General features: G+C 23.3%; 5 protein-coding genes across 5 annotated transcripts; 2 read left to right on the plus strand and 3 right to left on the minus strand.

Moving 5' to 3' along the window:
• Positions 1-1,910: 1,910 nt before the first annotated feature.
• On the minus strand, positions 1,911-4,202 carry PVVCY_0600030 (PIR protein CIR protein; the record flags this gene model as incomplete). Its single annotated transcript, XM_037635061.1, has 2 exons — positions 1,911-4,043; positions 4,185-4,202. 2 exons carry the CDS (start codon positions 4,200-4,202, stop codon positions 1,911-1,913), a joined length of 2,151 nt encoding a protein of 716 aa, XP_037490245.1.
• Positions 4,203-6,865: 2,663 nt separating this feature from the next.
• PVVCY_0600040 (fam-a protein) lies at positions 6,866-8,439 on the minus strand (the record flags this gene model as incomplete). Its single annotated transcript, XM_037635062.1, has 6 exons — positions 6,866-6,970; positions 7,158-7,391; positions 7,470-7,579; positions 7,745-7,814; positions 7,894-8,149; positions 8,315-8,439. 6 exons carry the CDS (start codon positions 8,437-8,439, stop codon positions 6,866-6,868), a joined length of 900 nt encoding a protein of 299 aa, XP_037490246.1.
• Positions 8,440-9,707: 1,268 nt separating this feature from the next.
• Positions 9,708-15,721, minus strand: PVVCY_0600050 (reticulocyte binding protein, putative; the record flags this gene model as incomplete). Its single annotated transcript, XM_008627151.2, has 2 exons — positions 9,708-15,523; positions 15,652-15,721. 2 exons carry the CDS (start codon positions 15,719-15,721, stop codon positions 9,708-9,710), a joined length of 5,886 nt encoding a protein of 1,961 aa, XP_008625373.2.
• Positions 15,722-18,267: 2,546 nt separating this feature from the next.
• PVVCY_0600060 (fam-a protein) lies at positions 18,268-19,845 on the plus strand (the record flags this gene model as incomplete). Its single annotated transcript, XM_037635063.1, has 6 exons — positions 18,268-18,368; positions 18,558-18,666; positions 18,911-18,980; positions 19,132-19,241; positions 19,350-19,583; positions 19,741-19,845. The coding sequence occupies 6 exons, from the start codon at positions 18,268-18,270 to the stop codon at positions 19,843-19,845; spliced, it is 729 nt and encodes a 242-aa protein (XP_037490247.1).
• Positions 19,846-21,004: 1,159 nt separating this feature from the next.
• On the plus strand, positions 21,005-22,423 carry PVVCY_0600070 (XPA binding protein 1, putative; the record flags this gene model as incomplete). Its single annotated transcript, XM_008627153.1, has 1 exon — positions 21,005-22,423. One exon carries the CDS (start codon positions 21,005-21,007, stop codon positions 22,421-22,423), a length of 1,419 nt encoding a protein of 472 aa, XP_008625375.1.
• Between the last annotated feature and the right edge of the window lie 1,211 nt (positions 22,424-23,634).

Raw genomic sequence — 23,634 nt, forward strand, 5'->3', positions numbered from 1 at the left:
TTTATTATTGCCATTGCTATATGATACTATTTATTGCTTCCCATATCCTCAAACTTATGATATTCTAATTTCATATATGCAATTTTATAATATTGGTTTTTCGAAAAAATTGTCCGTGTGTACAACCCAAATTTAGTAATGCTACAATAACGTTACAACGATTCGATTTTTGCCCGTTGGAAATATTTTTATGCTTTAGCTGCAAAGGTTGAAGTAAGGAATTATTTTTTTTTGATCTTCTCAAAAATCATATTTTTCATATATTTACAATAATTTATACAATATATTTTTATTGATTTTGTAGATATCAGAAGACAAAACTATAATTGTCATGACTTCAGCAAATATAAATGATCATAACCCTCCAGTAAAGAATATAAAACACAATAATAGAAAATGCAATTTTATTTAAAATTGACATTGATTCTGAAGATGATATTAGAAAAGAAGAATTAAAAAAACGTTTGTTAACATAGCTGGATGCATTGTTGAAAAAAAATCCGGATATGTTGATGCCACCTATATCGAATCTGTAAGCGATATACAAATTTTAATAACACAATAATTTATTTCAACAATTGTTAAAAGAATATTGTTTTGAATAAATGTACATACTTATAATATATATTATAATTTGCAACAAAATTTTATATATTCATCCATTTATGTTTTTTTTCTTAGATTGATGGCCACGCTCCCAGTTACCTAAAACGCGTTATTAGAAATGTTTTATATTTTTTCTCCTGATAAATAAACATATATTTGTATATATTTTTAGCATCTTAATATTAGAAGATTCATGTTAATAAAACTATTTATTTTCATGAATGCGATTTATTTAAATTGCCATCATAAAGTGTTTTATGTGTTTTAAGAATGTTTTATTTGTATATAATTTGTTTATGTCTTTTAACATTATGGTACATCTATATGCATTAATTTTGTGAATACTACAAAATAAATGTTGTTATTTATGAAAATATGTTATATAGCTCCTTTTTTAGTTGCATATTTAAGCTTCACCTCGTGATTGAGCATATGGGTTCCCCAAAACCCAACTCTAAACATGAGCATAAACCGTCAATATAGCTTATAATTTTATTAATGAATATATCTCAAAATATACAACACCAAATATATAATTTTTATTAAAACAGTATAAAATATACAATTTTTCAAATTCAATTCAAACAAATAATCAAATTACATATTAAATCACAAAAATAATACATATATATCCAATATATTGGAAGATATACTAATTTTTATTATATGAAACCAAAAAATGAAGTCCACTTAATAAGTAACGCTTTATTTTGTCGCATTCATTTAATAGATGCTAATACACCTTTTGTATTTAAACAATACAATATTTTGACTTTTATAAATAAAATTAACGATAAAGAAATGTTATATTTCAGTTATAATAGAGAATTTCATCATATAGAAAATTTATTTTATGTTTTATTATAAAATAGGGAAAGAGCCTTAATTTGGCTCACACATATAAATATTAAATATATTAATAGACAAATTTACTATTTAGTATTTTTAAAATTTATACATTTTTTAATTCGAGTTAAAATAAGAGTTAAATTTATTATTCTATGGAATTGCGCTTTCTTTTATAAACAAAAAAAATCAACAAAAAAAATAAATTAATAAATGGTACAGGATCGGCCTGCATAAGTTTGTATATATTTAATAGTGTTCTTTTTTCCCCATGAACGGGTTTTATAACAGGGGTTGTCATTTTGTTCGTATTAACTGACTTTATAATTATTTGCACCGATCTTTTTCCTCCAATTGAATTTATAACCTTTTTCATGCTTTTTTTTCTCTTCATTTCCTTTCTCCATCCATATGACAAATACTAGCGTAAAATTATGAAAAATATATAATATTTTATACTAAAGAAATATTTTAAAAATTGTATACTTCATAATTTTATTTTTATTTACCTTATACATAATAGCCAAAGCAATTGGTATTAAAAGAACTATAATTGAAATACCAATTTGTTTGTATTCTTTGAGTACATATATATCACCTATTCCTGTTGTTCCATTTCCTTTTACTTCATCTCCTGGATTTCCTGGTTTAACCACTGGTATTTTAGATCCTCCTTGATCGTTTTGATCAGAACTTTGGTTTTGAGGTGAGTCCTGGAACAATTTGGGTACATTAGTTTGATCCTTAACATTTGGTGACGGTAATGAATTTTGTGATGTTCCTGATGGAGTTTGTGATAATTGTTGGTCTAATGGTTGCGGTGAATGTTGCGTTGATTGTGGTGTTGATGGTGGAGGTATTGGTGGTGGTGAAGTTTGCGATGGATTTTGTTGTGAGTAATTAGGTGTGTCTACCACACTCCCTGAACTATTGAATCCAGATTGGTTACCACCTAATTGAGAAGAAATACTGAATGAATTCAATTGACTAGTTACACTATTAACAGCATCACCAATATAATTACGAGATACAATGTAAACATTTTTTACAGTGGACACAGTTTTATCATAAGTTTCTTGTGCAATGGTCATAGCACTATTATATGCACTGCTAACTTGATTAGTGGCACTTAATAAAATATCCTTTGAAGATTGATATATATCGGGAACATTAGGGATATAATTCATGAGATTTAAATGCGTTCTCCAAAGGTTTGACAAATATCCATTGGACGCTTCTGATGAATGCGTTGTAGCCTGATCCCCTAGTGTTTTTGATCCACCAATTAAGCCACTACCTGATCCATCTCCTAAACTTCCAGGCACACCACTTCCACCACCACTTGATCCACCATTTGCCCCACTATCTTTTCCACCTCCTGTTCCACTACCTGATCCACTATCTGTATTTCCTGGGCCACCATCTGAACCCTTCGACTCACTACTTGTACTTCCTGGGACACCATCTGAACCCCTTGACTTACTACCTGTACTTCCTGCTTCATTATATGAACCTCCTAATCCACCTCCTTGGTTGGGATCTGAGGCTGGGGTATGGATGTTTGGGTCGCTTGGATCTTTTTGTGAGTCTTTTTGATTTACATTCTTCCCCTCTGAATCTTTTTGTTCACTTCCTTTAATGTTTGCTTTTTTTTGAGAATCATCTACTATGCTGCCTCTACTCCCTAATGTATCGGTTCCATTGTCAGAGATGCTTGGTGAATCTCTTGTTCCCGATGGGGGATTTAATGTTTGGTCCCCTGAACTTTGTAGTTGTGTGGCCAGTTTGATATCTCCTCCTTTGGTCCCATTATATTTTTTCTCCTTTTGAGCTTTTGCTTTCATCAAAGTTTGTACTATGTTATCATCATATTGTAATTTACACCCCGAATCACTGAAGTCCAATTTATTATAACCTATCGCAAAATATGAATCTTCTCCATTGAACGTTGTAAATGTTTGAAGAAGTTTTAATAAATTTGGATTTTTTCTTATATTGCCCCTAATAACAGAAAGTCTAAATGAAACATATATTTTTTTTAAATTATCCAATAAATAAAGGTATGATTTGCATCCAATAATATTTTCATAAAGGAGCATATATTGATTAGAGGCCTCAGTAGAATTCATAATAAGATTCGTACTTTTGTCATGTTGTTTATTATATTCTATAATCGTTTTACATATACGCTTAAGTAACTTATAAAATTCGCTCATATGCCTAAGATCAGCATCTTTCAAACCCCTTACATTATATAAAAGAGCCCAATAATTAAAATTTTGTATATTACTCTTTAAATATTTATCATAAGCCTTATCTAAAGTAATTTTATTGCCTTTCCCTTTCCCTTTGTTGTGTATCTTAAATAATTTATCGGCTAGCCACATCAAAAAATATTCATCATACGTGTTTTTGGAATATGTTATTAATCTCATAAATAAATACCTGCTCAAAGCAGAAATACGTTTCCTATTTGTATCACATTTTCGGTTAGGACAATATTCTTTGTATAAAGAAATTTTAGAATCAAATTTGTTCGGAATTACAACATTCTCGTTAAAAAGCGCATCAATTTCACCAAATACATTACACTAAGAAAAAATATATATAAATTAATGAAAATATGCATTAATGCAAATTTTATTGAAATAAAATTTAATATGATTTGTAGGAAAATCAAAACCAATAAAATAAAGGATAGGCGTACTTTATTTTAAAATAAAATTGTTTACCATATATTTCGGGTCCATTGTAATGGAATTTTGTTTTTAGTCTGTAGATTCGCATCATATTATTTTTAAATAAAATATATATGGCACAACAAAGTAGGTTAAACAATGCCTCGATTCCGCTATATAAAATTGTCAGTAGTTAAACGTGTTATTAGTATTATTCTCAATAATGATATTAATTTTAAGTTAATATACAATAATATAATGAAATAAAGCATATGCCCCCTTTTATTGCAATTTAGATAAGTATCCTTATTTTATGATTTGTTTGAATCGTTTTTATCATATGCGAAATATCGCTATTCATCATAATATTCGGAATAGTTTCATTGTATATTTATGTGTAGCTTTTCAATGAGTTTAAATAAAGAATATCTCCTAATTATTGTATTTTTGTACATAGATAACTATGCATTCTCTATATTTATAGTAAAGAGACCACCAATTCTCTATTATTATAAATATATAAAGAATTAGAAATCCATTGTTACTATAATTGTTAAAAATATATTTGTATCTCATTATTTGAATGCCATTTATTAATATACGTTATTATTAAACGTGAAATATTACACATTTTATATTATTTCTAATAAATATAAAACACAATTTGTGTTTAAATTTAATATTTTCTTTTTTCTAAATAGATGGCATATAATATGTTTATTTATCTTAATTAATATATGTAAATTAATAATTAAATTTAGAACATGTAATAACTTTGTTTATGTGCTAACATTATTTATATATAAACATAATTAATGAATAGTTTTGAGTGCACATCTTATCTAATTTTTTAAATTAAAAACACATAATATACAAATTAAGTTGATTGAGCTATTACAATTAAAATAAACATAAACATAAATTATTTTTATGATAATAATTAGTATATACAAAGTGTATATTATTATTTTCATTCTTATTATTTATTTAATGTATAAATGATTAAAAAAGATATTCTAAACATTAAACCAAATATAATTGTTTTCGTACAATTTAATTTAAATATATTAATTTTTAATTTAAAAATTGTATTCATAATTTGTTGGAATAATGAATTAATTTGAGAAGCAATATAACATGGTTAAAATTTTAAATACACACTTATACTTATAACCTAAACATATTTATGTATTGCATATTTTGTAATAAAAATTTGTTTATTTCTATAATATGATAGATGCATTTTTAATAAAACCTATAGAATTATTAATGAATTAATATTGTGTTTTCTTGGTAATGTTAATTCTAATATTACCACGTTAAAGCTTAAATAAGTGTTATAATATTTCATTTGATCTTGTATGCATACAATTTTAATATTATCCCCGTTTAATAATATATATAATGAATTTATACTCCTATATGGCATCAAATGAATATAAAATATTTGTTCGTATTTAATAATATATTAATTTAATATTGTTATTGTTGCTACTAATGATATACCACTGTATACTACAATGAGATAATTAATGCACTCAAGATAGATAACTTAAATCAATTAGTAACTTCCCCTGTTTCATTGTTTTAAAATACAACATTTTAGAACATATATATTATTTCGTAGTAGCAATATATTTAAATTATATATTTAGAGTTTGTATATATATAATAACTTAATAAAAATGTTATTAGTTCAAATAAAATTTATTACTTTGTGCCTTTTCGATAAAATTAATATTTAATTATATAAGATTTTACAATAAAATAATATTTCAATATTAATCATCGGTAGAATAGTTTACTATTTTATATGTATAGGGATATAATTACGATATTCTATCTATCATATTATTTATACTGAAAAACGATGATGTTTAAAAATTAATAGTGATTAATCTAATATTATTCCTTATAGTAAATAAATTAAACGATATAAAATTATTTCTATCAATATGAATTATAACTTTAGCATAAAACGATACTATATATAATCGAAAATCAAAAGGATAATATGTATATATTTAGAATGTAATTTTTTATACATTACTAAAAATGTTATAATATATATTTCTTAAATTTTTTATTTTCGAGTTGTCATATTATTTATCTTATATTAAATTCCTAAAATAATGATAATTGAAATAAATGCAACTGAAATGTAATATATTTTATTTCCATTAAAAATATAATGCAATATTTGTGTTGATTCACTATTTAAATATGATTTCGAATGCTATAAAGGGCTATCAGAAATTAAAGTTGTAGTTTTTCGAAGTAAATTTACATTGCCCTCTGACGTGGTTGAATTACTTTGGGGTTCAGGGTTTATGAATATGAATTTAAAAATTTGCATGAATTTTAAATAATACTAAATCAGTTATATTTCGTTTATCATAAGTAATTCAGTTCGTTATGATAATTAAAAAATACATTTTATGTAATATTATATGCAGTTATATGAATTTTCATATTACATATAAAGATGACACTGTTCAAAAGGATTATTAAATTCCTATGGTCAGTCAATTTTTCATGGTTATAGCAATAAGAGTATTACTAATATGCTAAGGTAATTCAAACATATATTTTTTTTATAAATTACTTCAAATTAAAAAAATCGTATTAAAAATTTTAAAAGTTGCAAAAAGGCACCACCTAAACTCCTACATAATGCTATAACATACCATTGTTTTCTGTATATATCCAATAAGATGTTATATAAAAATATATGTTTATACATTGTAAAAGACATTTTTTAAGTGCATAAGAACTATCAACTTTGATGCTTTAATTAATCTATTAATAAACATTGGGACAAAGGGGGCATTCACATGCATCTACGAAAAAATGGATAAATATATATAAGAAATGTTCCAATTTTTTGGAAGATGGATATCATATGTTATAAATTTGCGCATTTATTTAGAGTATATTTTTTGATAGCTGTTAAAATGATAATAATACACCAAACAAGTGAATGATGAAATAAGATTATTATGCTATTAAATTGTTTGAATTTCTTACAGAGGTGACATAGGTAATATCAATTAATTCGTTGTCTTTTTTAATTATAAATCCAGATAAGTTAACAAATTTTTTTTCTAACTCTTCCTTTTTAATACCCTCTTCCGAATCAATGTCAATTTTTAATGAATCTGCAATTTCGGAGATAGTGTCTATATATGTTTTCTGACTGGAATTGTTGTGGTCAGTTATATTTGTTGAACCACAAACCATTATAGTTGTGTCTTTTGATATCTACAAAATGGATATAAAAATATATCATTTGCATAAAATATAGTGTAATCATTTAATATGAAAAGAAAGGACTTTTACTTCAACTTTTGTGACTAAAGCATAGGCATATTTTGGAGATGATTGTGCCGAATTTTGGTAGTGCTGTTGTATCATTATTAAATTTGGATTATATACACGAAAAATTTTTCCTAAACAAAATTATAAATGTGCATACATGAAAATAAAATAGTATGGAATTAACACAATAAAAAACAATATTCTGTAGAATAGAACATTGGCAATAATAAAGAAAGAAATGATACATAAGGAGTAGCAACCTTGCATTAAATTGAATAATTATTTTTTCTATATACCATTAATAAAGTTTTCATCATAATATTGATCACCATGTGGATTCCACAGTTTTTTTACTATATCATTATACTAATGGCAAAAAATATATAATAATTTTTTTATTTTGACTTAATTTTATAGCTTGGAACGTTTTTTCTTTAATTCATACCTTATCGGGGTTTCGAATTTTAAAATTAAGTTTTTCAATATCTGCGTTTTCATGCTTCTTAAAATATAAATTTGTATCAAAATCAAGATCAGTAATTAAATCGTAATTATCTGTATTTGTACCATGGTATTGTAAAAGTGACACAGCTATATTCATAAGTTTTGTTGCTTTTTCAGTTTCTTCAGGATCTGTGCATAATAGGGGGTTGTTTTGTTCATGTCCTTTATCCAGCTGATCGTTGGGCAAAGCGGATCTGCTTTAATTATTGTTTACATTTTTAATTGCAAAAAAAAAAAATTTGTAAAATGGTATATTAATTATCCAAAGCTATACAGGTGTGTATTTGCATAAATATGTATATAATATTATCTTATATAAAACATGGATATGTATGGCTACATATATTGGCACATTTTATTACACAAATTTGTCTAGAGTAACATTTCCTGGGGAAGGTTCAGTTGCAAGGGTTTGATCGTTCACATATATGAATACGCTTAAAAGAGACAAAAAAAATTTAATGTATCCTTTATTCATTTTGGACATGATAAATAAAACGTTAAAAATGTATTAGCATTTTAAAAAAATTTAAATATAAAACCTGAAAAGTTGTACAAATATAATTAAAAATGAACAAAAGACCTTCCAAGAAAATTGTAAAAAATTAATATTTATTAAAAAAAATAAAAATGAATACAACTATTTAATTATTATTGTGCATACTTGATCGAATTTATAAATTCAATATATTTTTATTTAAATTGTCCTTTACAAGGCAACAATAACAACCAATGTTCTTCCAAATAATGAATACCAAAAATAAATAATATAATATTATATATTATTAATACACAAACTTTTTATCATACTCCATTAAGCTAAAATAAAAACTAAAATTTATAAAATATTCACACATATGGGGCTAATGTACCTTATATTTGCAAAAGATCGAACAAAACCAATGTTATGCGCCACCAATTATGTGTAACTAATAGCAAGGGGATCATTAAATACAAAGAGGGAATATAAACATATACTAACTTTAATGTAAAATTTGATATATATGATTTGAATATTATTATATTTGTGGATACATATGCAAATGAATAAACAGTTACAGCAGAGATACATTATAAGATTATATAAAAGTAAGAGTTTTGGTATTTCTTTTCATTAGTTTTGAGTATAAAGCACACCTTTATATTTTAAATATTAAAAGAGATTAATTCAGGCTAGAATTACTTATTTTATTATGGTTGCAATTGCACAACTATAACAATAATATTACAAATTCACCATAAATTTATATTATAAAAATCTTGCTTTAGTGATTTTTTATTATTTAAAATTTTGAATTTAATAAATAAAAGGTTTGTAATTTAATTCTTAAGTTGATAAAAATGATACATCCTCAATAGTATTGATACACATTTCTATGTGAATTAGTGTGAATTATAAAATATGTTCTTATATGCAAAACAAAAAATAACAAAAAAAAACAAAAAAAACAAAAAATAACAAAAAAAACATAAGATTGCAAATATTTAACAATAATAATGGTATTTTTTTAATTTATGTGTAATTATAATACTCCTTGGTGTGTTAATTTGGTATTATAAATTACAATTTTATAAATAAATATGTTTACACATATAGCATTCGACAATTAGCATTTATATGTGCAAAGCAAAAAATATTTTAAACATAGAATTGTTGCATTCATATGGGAAATATTCATATAAAATACTTTTTGTTATTTATAGGTGTAAATTCGCTATAATATTAACTTTTATAAACAATTGATTTTAATTAAATCATAAATCGTCATTCATGGTTATTTCTATAACTTCTTCTTCTCTTTCAAAAAACACATTTTCATTGTCATCATAAAAACCTTTAGATTCATCATAATACATTGCATCTTTATCATTTTTTTTTTTGAATTTTGTAACTGCATAACATACTACTAAACCAATTGCAATTGCTCCGGCGAATCTAACAGTATTTTCTGTATTTTTTTCTTTGGACGAGCCTTTTCCATTTGAGCTTGAATGTTGACGATTTTTATTTATATTTTTTGTATCATTAACATCATGAGGTTGCGTATTGCTAAAATGTTTTGTTTGCGTTATTTCTTGCTCCCTATTAATAGTATATAAATTACTACGACTTTGTATGTGTTGCTTTCTATTCCTTAAATCGTTTATAATGTTTAAATTTTGATTTATTAAATGATTAAGTATATTTTGACTATTATTTAAATCAAGAATTATGCTATTGGCATCGCCTTCATATTTTATGGCAGTATTGTATTCCGATTCGGTTAAATTAGTAGTGTTTTTAATATGAGAAATTATTGACATAGCGCGATTTTTATTATCTACAATGGTGTGTCGTTTTATTTCTATTTCTTTATTATAATTGATGAGTTTTTGTATTATATCATCTATTTCATCTTTATTTAGATTATTTTGAATTTCTTTAGCTTGTTCAACATAATTCTGTATAGTATTGGCATACTTGGCTATTTGATCGCTTCGGATTTCATAAGTAGAATTTTTAATATTATTAATAGATTTTGAAATATTATCATATTTTTCATTTGCTTTTATATCATCTAAATAGGATTTGAATTTATTTTCATTTTCTATATTTTCAATTTTGGAATTGGCTTCATCTAACTCCTTTATTTGGTCTTCAATATTTTTTTTTTGAGATATAAGAGATTCTAAAAGTTTTTGAACGGTATTTAATTTATCTTCGTTATCTTTTAGTTTTGTTTCTTGGGTATTTATAGATAAATTTGATATTTGATTTTCTATGCTTTCTACCTCTTTTAAACAAATGCTTGAATTTTTTTTGATATCATTTATTTTTAATGATATTGTTTCTAATTGCTCTAGGGACATTTGAATATCTATTATTGCTTTATTAGATTTATCATTGTGAGCGATTTCATCTTTAATATGAATTTGTTCTTTTTTTATTTCATTCATTTTTTGTTCAAATTTGTCTACTTGCAATATAAAATTGTTGTGTGTGTCTTTTATTTCCTTTACGATTTGTTCTGAATCTTTTTTTGTTTTATCAAATTTTTTTTTTAATGCTACCGCAGAATATTTATTTAAAAGTGACGTTATTTCTTGTTTATATTGTTCAAATAATTCCTTATTTTTTTCGATCGCTTTTGTATTTTTATCAGCTTCATCTTTATAAGCATTAGACTTATCTTTGTGGTTTTCCAATTCGTTAATATTATAATCATGGTTATTAGTGTCATTGTTTTTAGTTTTTAATATATATTGAAATTTATTATCTGCCATTTCTATATTATTCAAATTTAATAATACATTTTTATTATACTCTTCGGCATTTTTAAAATAAGTGTTGATGTTAGTTTCTTCGCTTAAAATATTAGTTTTTAAATCTGTAATATTCTTTATACATTCATCAACATATTTATCGTCTGTAGTTGATTCTATTTTTGATTGACATTCTTTTAAACTTAAATTGTCTTTGAGTTTTGTGATTAGTGCTTCTGAATTACTTAATTCATCATTTATTTTTTTATTATCATTTTCAATTTCATTAGTATATTTTTTTACTTGTTCAGTAATATTTTGAATATCATTTAACTTTAAAATATTAGATATATTCGAAATTTTGCTTAAATATTGATTAATATCGCTATTATGCTTTTGAGAGTCTGAAACATTTTTCTGTAACTCGTTTTTAATATTATTTATATTTGATTCCTTAGAAAGGTCTTGTATTATTTTTAAAGATTTATCACGGATATCAGAAATATTTTTTTCATGATTCTTACTAATATCGTAATCATTTTTGTTGTCATCATATGATATATTAAGCATTTTCATTTCTTTTTCTGTTTCTTGTGATTTATTATTATTATCAAAATCTCTCATATATTCTTCTATTGTTTTTATCGTATGTTCAGCCTTTTTCTTTTCTTCATCAATTTGATCCAAAAATAGATTGCCTAAACTTTTTCCATATGATAAATTTATATCTTTTGCTTTTTCTAACGAAGTTTTATCTTTTTCTATTTCTGATATTTCATTTAATAATTTATTTAATTCCTCATATATACTTTTTTTTTTATCTATTTTTTCTACTATGATTTTTTGGTTCTTTTCTATTCCTTCTGTATAATCGTTAGATATTACGCTATCTGTTACCTTTTCGAATTTATCTATTGGGTTTTTTATTTCTTCAATATAGCCCTCTGACTTTTTTTTTATTTCCGTTAATGCCTCTATGTTTGTATCGATTTTTTTGTCTAAGGTCTCAATATCATCCTTAATTTTGTTAATTTCACTAGTATATTTAGTATTTTCGTCTTTCCCAAAATCATCAAAATTATAATGTTTTAATTTTTCCTTTATTTCATTCAAATTTGTTATGTTTGCTTTTACCTTTTCAAGTATTTGGGTATTTAGTGATTCGATATTTTTTCCAATATCATTTTCTACTTCTTCATTAATATTTTGAATTGATGCGGAAATTGTTGTTTCGATATTTGAAACATTTTTTTTTATATCTGCATTTTTTTGTATCATATCATTAAAAACTTTTTCTTTTTCATTAAATTGTTGATATAGTTTACTTTCTGGATTTTTTCCTAAATTTTCTTTTAAATTATTAAAATATTGTTTCAATTCGTTGTTAACTTTTTCGTAATCATCTAGAGATGCATCTATGAATATTTTAACTAATTCGTTTTTTTTATTTGTTAGTGTGTTTAAAAAATTATCTGTATATGATTTTTTTACTGAACTAGTATCTTTTATTTTTTCAATATTTTTATTTAAAATTCCACTTAACTCATTTTGTTTATTACGAAAATTTTTTATTAATTCAGTTGTATTCTCACATTCTTTTATATATTCATTTGCCTTCTTAAGGATATTGATATTTTGATATTCTTCTTCAATGTATTTGCTGGTTTGAGTAATTAAACCTTTACTATCATCAAGCCTCTTTCCATATGCACTCAATTCATTGTTTGAAACGTCTGTGCTTATTTTATTTGTTAATTTAATAAATTGATCGTGTTCTGAACCAACATTTTCTTTATAAGTATTGTCAAAATTAATATATATATTTACTTTATCTAAGAATTTGTCTTTCATATTTTTTATTTCATTGATATTTTTTAATACTTCAGTTTCGTTAGCTGATACTGTCACCACACATTCTTTGGATTTTTCATAGATTTTCCTTGTTTCATCTTCCTGTATATTGTCTATATTAATTTTATCATTATATTTATTCCTGATTTCTGAAATAGCGGTTTTATAATTACTTAATTCGTCATTGTGCTTAGAATAATCATTTATACTACTTAATAAATTGGTTTCTTTATTTTTAAAATCGTTTAACATTTTATTTAGATCGTTGTTCATCTCGTCATATATGTATTTTTTAGTTTCCGAAATGGTATTTAAAAGCGCATTTTTGTTATTTTCTACAGTATTTAAATGGGATGCGTCTATTTTAATTTGCATGGATTGGATTTTGTTACACTCATTATCTATTTTTGATTTTAAAGCTTCAAGTTTTGTTTTGTCTTCTACATTATCAATGACGTTTTCATTAACTATGGAAGATAATTCATTATAAAGTTGATTAATATCACCTACGTAGATTTGGTCGAAGTTTGATTTTATTGTGTTGAATATTGTATTTTTTTTTTCTATATATTTGTTAATTTCATATGGTGATTCCTTAGCCAACTTATCAATATATTCGATGTTTTTTTTTATTTCCTTCTCTAATTCAAGTGCTTTATTAATATATTCTTTTTTGTCAGATATGCCTTTTATTTTTTCGTTTAATTTTAATTTTAAGTCGTTCACATATTTTTTTTCAGCAATTATTTCTGAGGATTTTTTAAATAAATCTTTAATTTGTTCTTCCAATTGAACAGTTTCATTATTTTCTTTATTTAATTTTGTTAATATCTCTGCTTTTTTTGTTTCCCATTTTTTTGCCAATTCTAAAGACGACGTAAATCCTTCTTTTCTTTCGTCGTAAGTGTTTTTATCTAATTTATTGGATATTTCATCAAGAACCTTGTTTTTTTCTTCTAAACCGTTTTTTTGAGAGCTCTCCATAGAATCAATCAAATTTTTAAATTTGTTCATATGTTTTGAAATTAATATCATATTATTATTTATACTATCTGACCCTTCAATATCTTTGTTATTATAAGATTCCCACTCCTCTTTAAATATTTCAACAAATTCATTTTTTAATGATGTGAATTTAGATTTGGGGGTGGAGATATCAAATTCATAAATATCATCTTTAAATATTAGATTGTTTTGTGGATCAGGATTGTCTATTAATAGTTTTCCTGTCATTTTAAAAATATGAAATAACACTTCGTTTAGGTACTTATATAATTTTTCTAAAGAACTTAAACGTTCATCATTATAAACGATAATAGAAAGTTTGCTTGTTATTGTTTTAAAATTATTAAAATATTCACCAGATAAACGTGGAAGTTTATATATTACATAACTATTAAGAAATATAAGAATATTTTGACATATTTGATAATGCCAGGTATATTTTTCTTGAACATCCTTAAATTGATTTAGTAAAAAATTTAGTTTATTTTTAATACTTGGTAATTTGTTTTCAGAATTTAAAGTATCAATTAAAAATTGTGTAAATGGAATTGTTTTGTCGTCACCGAGAAATGAACGATCATTTATCAAACCTATTATTTTAATATTGTAATTTACTATATCTTCAACATATTTTTTAATAATGCCATTTAATTCGTTAGTATTATTTATACCTAAATTTTCATATGTATTTGACATAGATGAAATAGTTTTTTCGATTTGGGATTCTACTTTTCTAAGTGCTGAAATTAAGTCGTTTACATATTTTTTTTGAGATGATGTATATAATTGATAATTATCCACTGGAGGTTTATTATAAAAATTATAAAGAGGATTATGTAAATTGGTCATTTCAGTTATTAATTCGTCTCTTGGGGCTTGATAGTTTTTAAATATTTCCTTTAAATCTTTATTTATTTGTTCATGATCACTTATTACATCTTTTAATTTGTCATCTTTTAATTTGCCATCTTTATCTTTATAAAATTTATATAATATATCTCGAAGTTCTTCTAAAGTTCGTAGTTTCACGTAAATAAATGATATATTTTCTTTTGTTATATCTACACCATATATCATATCTGTTATATTAAAAAAATTAGAATCAAATTCTGGTGCATTAAAGGTTTGGATAAATGAGTTTTTAGCTATAGTTACTTTTTTATTTGCCTCTTCATTGTCATGGTTAAAATTTTTTAACGAACCAAGATAATTTTTATTTTGGGGTTTATTATATAATGTGAATTGCGTATTTTGAGTATTATCTTTATTTTCAAAGGATTCGATATTTATCGAATCGAATTCCCCATGGTTTTTATCATTAAAGGCATCATGATTATTATTATCTTGCTTTTCATTTGATGATTCTGATTTATTAAAACCCCAATTTTTTAAATTATTATATGGATTAAAATCGTTTAAATTCTTACCATTGTTCGGTTTATTTTTTTCCAATTGGTAGCCATAAATGATCTCTGCATATAAATGTTGAAAAATAATTATGTGTGATAATATAGGAGTATATAGAATTATACAAGTAATTCTAAATAAAATGTGTGTAATATAAAAATTGTAATTATTAACTAAATATTTGTATTATTACCAGGTGAAACAAATAGAACAACATAAGCAGTTGTAATACAAATAAACTTCTTCATTATTAAATATGGCATATATTTTAGAACAAAAAAATTATTTACATTTATATATGCTTACTCCCTTATGCAATGATGGTATTTCATATAATTAATTTTCCCCAATTTGTAAAAAATAAAAAAGCATTTGTGTGTGTAACAAACAAGTAATTTATAAATATGAATTAAAAAAAAATAAACATAATCGATGATTACTAATAAAGAACTACATATTTGATGTGTAGAAATAAAAAAAAAAATGAAGTGAAATTATTATGCTCTATTTTTTTTAATTTATATAAATAAAAAATTTAATAATTTCATTATATCTTTTTTTAAAGTATATATGTACAGATAAAAATTCAAATAACGAAAAAAATTTACACGAATTAATTAAAAAAATTATAATTATACATAAATAAAGAAAAATAGCTATTTGAAATAAAGATTTTTCTATTTTGTTTTTGTACATGCAGAAAATCAATAGAGATTTTAATAAAAGCTGCTATATAATTCAAATAAGAACGTTTCACGTTCCGATTTTGTAATAAATGATCGGTGTCATGTATATAGAACCAAAATTAAGATGGATTCCAAGTTATGATTGTAGAGTTTTGTTTTAACCTAATTTGGAGATTTTGATTATATTTATTGATTTTATATTTATTAAACAATATATATATATAATAAATTATTAGTAAAAAATATTAAAAAAAAGTGTTGTAACCTGAATTTTTAACCTCTAGAAAAAGACTAATTTTGAGCATTGAAAACGTGTGTAAACATTAACATAAAAATAATATCGTAAATAAAAAATATACAATAAAATTTTTAAGATTAAATTTTATGAGTTCATACAGACTAAACATTATTAATGTATAATATTGGTATATTATATTTTAATGGCAAGTTTTGGATAATCACATATAACAACTTTACAAATTATCCAAAAATTGCAATTATATTATTTTTTCCTAAATTTAATTATATGAATAATAAATAATGAAAATTTGAATTATATTAATATCAATTTTTGGAGTTTAATTATTTAAAATTTTTTCTAAGTTTCTAATAATAAGATAAAAATAGTTTATATGATTTAATTTACTCTCCATAAAGGTATAACACTATACTGTTAATATTCGTTCTTAATTTCAATAGATATACATATATAGGTTGGGACGTGTAATTTTATATAAAATTAATATATTTTAAAATGGATATAATATAATTATATTTTAATTTTTCATAATATATTTTTTTGTAATAATTTTATAATAATTAATAAAAATGAGGATATAAAATTGGAATGATTTATTCTACTATATATTTTTTTAATGTTACATTGATGATTAAATACTGATTATTATTTGATTCGGATAACTTAATGTATTTGTATAGCAATTAATTTGTTTTTATCTATATTTTATGGTATTATAGATATAAACATTCGTAAATATATCGTTTTCATTTAAACATATATATTATCCTAAATATGTTATTTTAAAAAAATTATAAATGGAATATTATAGATTGATTTAAAGTACTATATTACGTTCATTAATTATACCACTTTAGTATACAATAATAAAATAGTACTAATATTAAGTAAATAAATAAACATAATTTTCATTCATGGGGAAATGGCGAATAAACAACTACTTGATCGACGCCCATAATATGTTATATACTTATTTATTTCTGTTCTAACAATGTTTAAGTATATATTCATTTAAAAAATGAATTAAAATATATATTATACATTTGGCATGGTATTTTTTAAACACATATTTTATTATTATATATAGAAGGCAAGGGGCCGTACCATGAGCTATAGTTTTGTTCTATGGAATATATATTTTGGATTATGGTTATTGATTGTATTTTTATTTTATTTTTTATAATTTGATAACATTTATTGGTCTGCATATGCTGATCAAATATATGTGCTGTCCCGTATGCTTATAACCATTAGATGAAGTCCAAAAATCCAAAAATGCAATCAAAAAAGAGGAAATAAATCATTAATAAATTATTCTGAGTGTGATAGCTGGTATATTTTAAGACATTCATATATTTGGAAATAGCTAGTTTTTAATCTATATTTTAATATTAATTTGCTAATAGGTAAAAGTAATGTAGGAAACGCTAATATAGAATTTTTACGACATGCGCGCAAATATAATAATTTCGCGCGTAGCTACATATTATATATATATTTCATTTTTAATTCATTGAACTATAAAATAAAAAAGAGTATACTATATTTAATTAAAATGAATTGTTTCTAGACATTATGATATAACTAGATTAAAAATCATAATATTTATGAAATTATATATGTTATCATTGTTTTGGAATTAGATTATTTAAATAAAAAATATTCACGCATTTGTAAGCCATACAAATTAAATAATTATGCAATTTATTTTTGAATAATAACTTTTTTTTAAAATAAATATGAATTTTTATAGTTTTCTCGAAAATAGTTTTCTTTGATTTTAATTATATTTATATAATTTTTAAAAAATACTAATATATTTTATACTTTTTATTTATCAAATTAAAAAATGAATAAAATATAAATGAAAACCGTTTTTGTTCTGTTGAGTTTGTTCGTATATGCAAGCAATAAAACCATTGCAAGTGATCTTCATCTAAGGAGACAATCTTCAGGCAACCTTATGTAAGAAAATATGATAAATATATTATATATATCACCATCTAATCTAACTATACATATAAACGAGAGTATTAGAATATATTAATGTGTTGTGCATTTTTATAACAATTGTATAATGTGCATGCCATTTTATAAATAAATATATTTACCTTTTTTTTTCTAATTAAAAATGTAAATAAAATTTAAAAATAGATCCATTTTGGCCAATGGCATTTCGGACGATATATATAAAAACAATGCACATCTAATATGCACAGATGCTAGAGAAACTAAGCAAGCAGAAGAAATGATGAAAGAAGCTGTAACCGTTTTACAACAACAATTCAAAGTGACGACGATTACAGTTTATATAATACATATGCTGAGGACGCAACTGTATATTTTAAACAACATGGCGGTGTAGACATTGGGAAAATCGAGCTTAAAATCCCCGATTCAGATAATGTATGAATTACCCAACTTATTTTTTTATGTTATAAAATTAATTTCAAATAAAAAAAATTATTATATATATATATATATCCGCACTTTTTCGTTTTTATTAGTATGATGATATCGTCAAAATATTATGGGATCCCAATGGTGCCCAACAGTTCGATGGAAACTTTATTAATGGTAATTAATAATATAAATACATGATTATAATATTTATTGATATTTTTAATTTTATTATTTCCACCGCCTATGATATTGTTTTTTTATTTCCCTTTTTGTTAATTTACATAATATTTTAGTTCACGATTTGCAAAATTATTATTTTTTTTAGGGAAATTTGTCCGTATATACAGCCCCAATTTAGTAATGGTTCAACTTCGCTCCAGAAGTCTTGTAGGACTAGCCCAAGAATATTTATATGCTTTAGCTCACAAAGTTAAAGTAAGGAAATATGTTTTTTCTTCGTTTGTTTATAAACAATGTTTTTTCACATTTTTACATCATAATATATACAAATACACATATATGCAATTTTTGTTAATTGTGTAGGTATCAGAAAATGAAACTATAATTGTTCATGCATCAGCAAATATAAATGATCACAACGATACTTATGAATATGGTTATAGAAACGCAATTTTAGAAAGTGCAAATTCATTCCAAACCGAAATTGAATCCGAAGAGGATATTAGAAATGGAGAGATTGTAAAAACATATATTAACTTATTTGGATGTATCATTAAAAAAGAAGATGATTGTGTTAATCTTACTTGTGTCAACTCTGTAAGCAATATAAACATATTAATAACATAATAATTATATTTCAGCGTTCATTCAAAATATATATTTTCTGTATAAATGCCATATTTATAATATATGCTATTCATCCATAAAAATATATAATTATTATATTTTATATATTTATCCATTTTTTATGTAGATTGATGTTGAATCTCCCAATATGGAAGACCTTATTCTTAAAGTGGTTAAAGCAACAAAAATGGCAGCTCTTACCAACTTAAAAAATATAGTTGAAAATAGTTAATAAACGTATATATGGGATAATAATTTGATATTCTTTAATATTATGATCCATATATTAATAAATTAAATTATATTTCATGGATTATATTTATTTTAAATTATTATCATGAAATGTCTTTTTTCTTTTCAAACATTTTTAATTTGGATATAATTTATTCATTTATTTTTATGTGATTTATATACATACATTTAATTTGTTTAACGTTACAAATGTTAATATTATAATTTATGAAAAACATTTCTTTACGGGCTATCATTTGACATTAATATTGATAGTTCTTTTTTGTTATAAATTTAAATGTTTGTGTTTTTTTATTTATTTATATAAAACTTTATATTTTTATTAAAACCCTTTACCGATCATATAATAATATCTTATATATCAATCGATACCATCGAAATAGTTTATTAATGGTTTATTTTATCTTTCTTTTTTATTATTTTACATTTTTTCCAATAAGTATGCTCCCTTTTATACATGTCTGCCAAATGCGTAGCACCTCAAGTTATTTAATTTTCACCTTATTGATTTAAATAAAAATTGACACATATTAATTAAAAGGGCAAATAAAAAAATATAGTAAAAATAGAGTTTCATTTTAATAAGTTTTCCTATTAAACATATATATTCCGATTTTTTTACAAATTAGTAGCAATAAGAAAAAATCTAAATAAACAAATTTCGTGGAATAGTAACATCACTAGTGTTATATCTATATGCATAAAATATAACACATATTAAATACATTTCAAAAGTTTATTTTTTTACTATTTTTCACCCATAAAAAAGAATAGTAAATTAAATTAAAATAAGTTATTTCTTAGTATAAGTTTTATATTTTTTTAATTTACAATATATATAATTTTTAATCATAATTTCATTTTTTTCCCGCCAAAAAAAGCTGCACTTTAAGAAAAATAAAATCAGATAAATAAATATATATTTATTCCTTCATCTATTCATTCAATTACTTATGTATTTATTTTCCTTGAATTAAAATAAAAAATGATCCTTTATGCCATGTATTTTTAGTATACTCCTTTAATGGAAAATAATTGTTTTTTTGAATTCAAAGTTTGCTAAAATTATATATACCGATTTTTAAATAAATTTGTTTGGTTTTATATTTTTTGCTTCGCACAACATTTCTATTAACATAATGGAAGGTAAAAAGGGAAATACTAAAGAAAGTAATCAAGAACAAAATGTTAATAAAATTGATAATTATAAATTAAGTAATAATGCATTAAATAGTGACACGCTAAAAGATAAGCAAGGCAATGATATATCACGTAAAAATCTTTTAATAAAAGAAAATTATGATCGTACTGAGCCCACTGACAGCCAAATGGATAAAAATAAAGAAAGCTTTGAAAAACGAGAATGCAGCGATACAATTAGTGATAGTTATGATAAAATTAATCAGCCCACGGAAACTGAAAATATAAGTAATACATCAGAAAAAAAAATTAACAGTGATATGCAGGCCAATCAAATCGATGTAAATTCTATAAATGAAACGGCAAATAGAATAAACGAATTAAAAGAAAGCAATCCAAATGTATTAACAAACAGTAAAACACCGGAATCTATTAAAAAGGACGAAAACAGCAAAAAGTTAAAAGAGTCATCAAATAGTGAACACCCTTTAAATAATAATGGAAACATGAGAGACTATTACAAAAAGCTACCAATCGTTATAATTGCTATTGGTATGGCAGGAAGTGGTAAAACAACATATATTGGAGCATTATATAATTATTTAAAAATCCAAAGAAAAAAAAAAGTATATACAATTAATCTCGATCCAGCCGTTAAACATTTACAGTACCCAACAAATATAGATATAAGAGATAGTATAAAATACCATGAGGTTATGAAAGAATATAAACTAGGACCTAACGGTGCCATAATGACATGTTTAAATTTATTTGCTACTAGATTTGATAAGGTTATTGAAATATTAGAAAAAAGAAAACATAAATTAAACTATATAATTGTCGATACGCCCGGGCAAATTGAAGTGTTTAACTGGTCAGCTAGTGGGAATATAATTTTAGAAACATTATCAGTTAGCTTTCCAGTTGTTATTAATTATATTATAGACACTGTTCGATGTGAAAGACCTATTACCTTTATGTCTAATATGCTTTATGCATGTAGTATTTTATATAAAACCAGATTGCCTTTCTTAGCTTGCTTTAATAAAATTGATATCATTAGGCATGATAAATGCATTGAATGGATGAAAAATTATGATACTTTCAACGAAGATGTTTTAAATGACGAAACATACATGGCTAGCTTTAGTAGATCTTGTGCATTAATGATTAATGAATTTTATGAAGGAATAAAAACTGTAGGGATTTCGTCAAAAACAATTGAAGGATTTAATGATATTATAAAACATCTAGAATGCTTAAAGGAAGAATTTATTGATGAATATGTAGCTATAATTGAAAAACAAGTAAAAAGAATTAAAAAAAGAAAGGAAAAAGATATCAAGCTAAAGATGGAATCTTTGTTAATTGAAAAACAAAAACAAATGCCCATTTCTACAAATAATAATAAAAATTAAATATATAAATTGAGAAAAATATACAATAGTTGCATAAAAGTTAATTATATACTTTTAACATTATATGATGAATAAAGGGACATACCTATATATGTGTATCCCTTTAACCCTATAATTATTCAAATGTGTTGTTATTCAGTATAATAACACATAATTTGAAAGTAAAAAAACTTTAAATTCAATTTTTTATAGCATACACATACTTACTAATTAAAATTATAATTAATCATATATTAATTTTCGATTTTTTGTATTAAAAAGGTATACCCATTTATATAATTATTTTTATTTATTATTAATTTACAAAGACCTTTTATTTTATACAATTTATTTGTTTGTTATTTTTTTATTTTGTTTAAACCTTATAACTTTTTCAATTCTAATTATTTTCACCTTTTCGAAAAATGCAATGTGGCTTATCAGCATTATCCATTGTAAATAAATGAGTAAAAAAATATATACTTACATATACATTGCTTTCAAAACAATTTAATATGGTTTCGTTTTTTCTTTATAATTATTTTTTAATAAAGGTTTAATATAATCTTTTATGTTGTTGTTCGTTTATTGGCAAATGATAATAAAAAACAATTATTACATTTCCTCAAAACTATTATTATAGACATTATATCAATATAAACACATATTTAAATGTATTTTATTAATGTAATACAAAAAAATAAAAATATATATAAATTTAAATTATGTAGGTTTTAGAAGAATGTTACATATTCATTAATATATGCTATTTTAAATATATAATAATATAACCATTCTCCTGTCCTATTCTCTCTCTATATTATTTTTTTTTTCGGATTTTTAGTTTTTTTTTCTTTTTTTTTCGGATTTTTAGTTTTTTTTTCTTTTTTTTTCGGTATTTTTTGTTCTGTTTTTTATCTCCTCGCTTTTATTTGCTTTTTCTTGTACAATTTCTTCTTTTACATTTTCCAAATTCTTATTGATAATATGATATATTAACTCTATTAAATTACTATATTTAAATCAATTTTTAGATTTTCATTATTTTTATATGCATATTTATTTCTATATTTCAATGCCTAATTTGCATCTTTAATTTTATTCATCATCATATATTAATTTCTTTTAGTTTCATGACATTTCTTATTCTTCATTATGGCAGCATCTTTCGAAAATTTACATTTTTTGTTTGCACATCACTTAAATATTTTATCCTTTGCAATTGCACTTCA

This window comes from Plasmodium vinckei (genome assembly GCF_900681995.1).
Source record: "Plasmodium vinckei vinckei genome assembly, chromosome: PVVCY_06".
NCBI lineage: Eukaryota > Apicomplexa > Aconoidasida > Haemosporida > Plasmodiidae > Plasmodium > Plasmodium vinckei.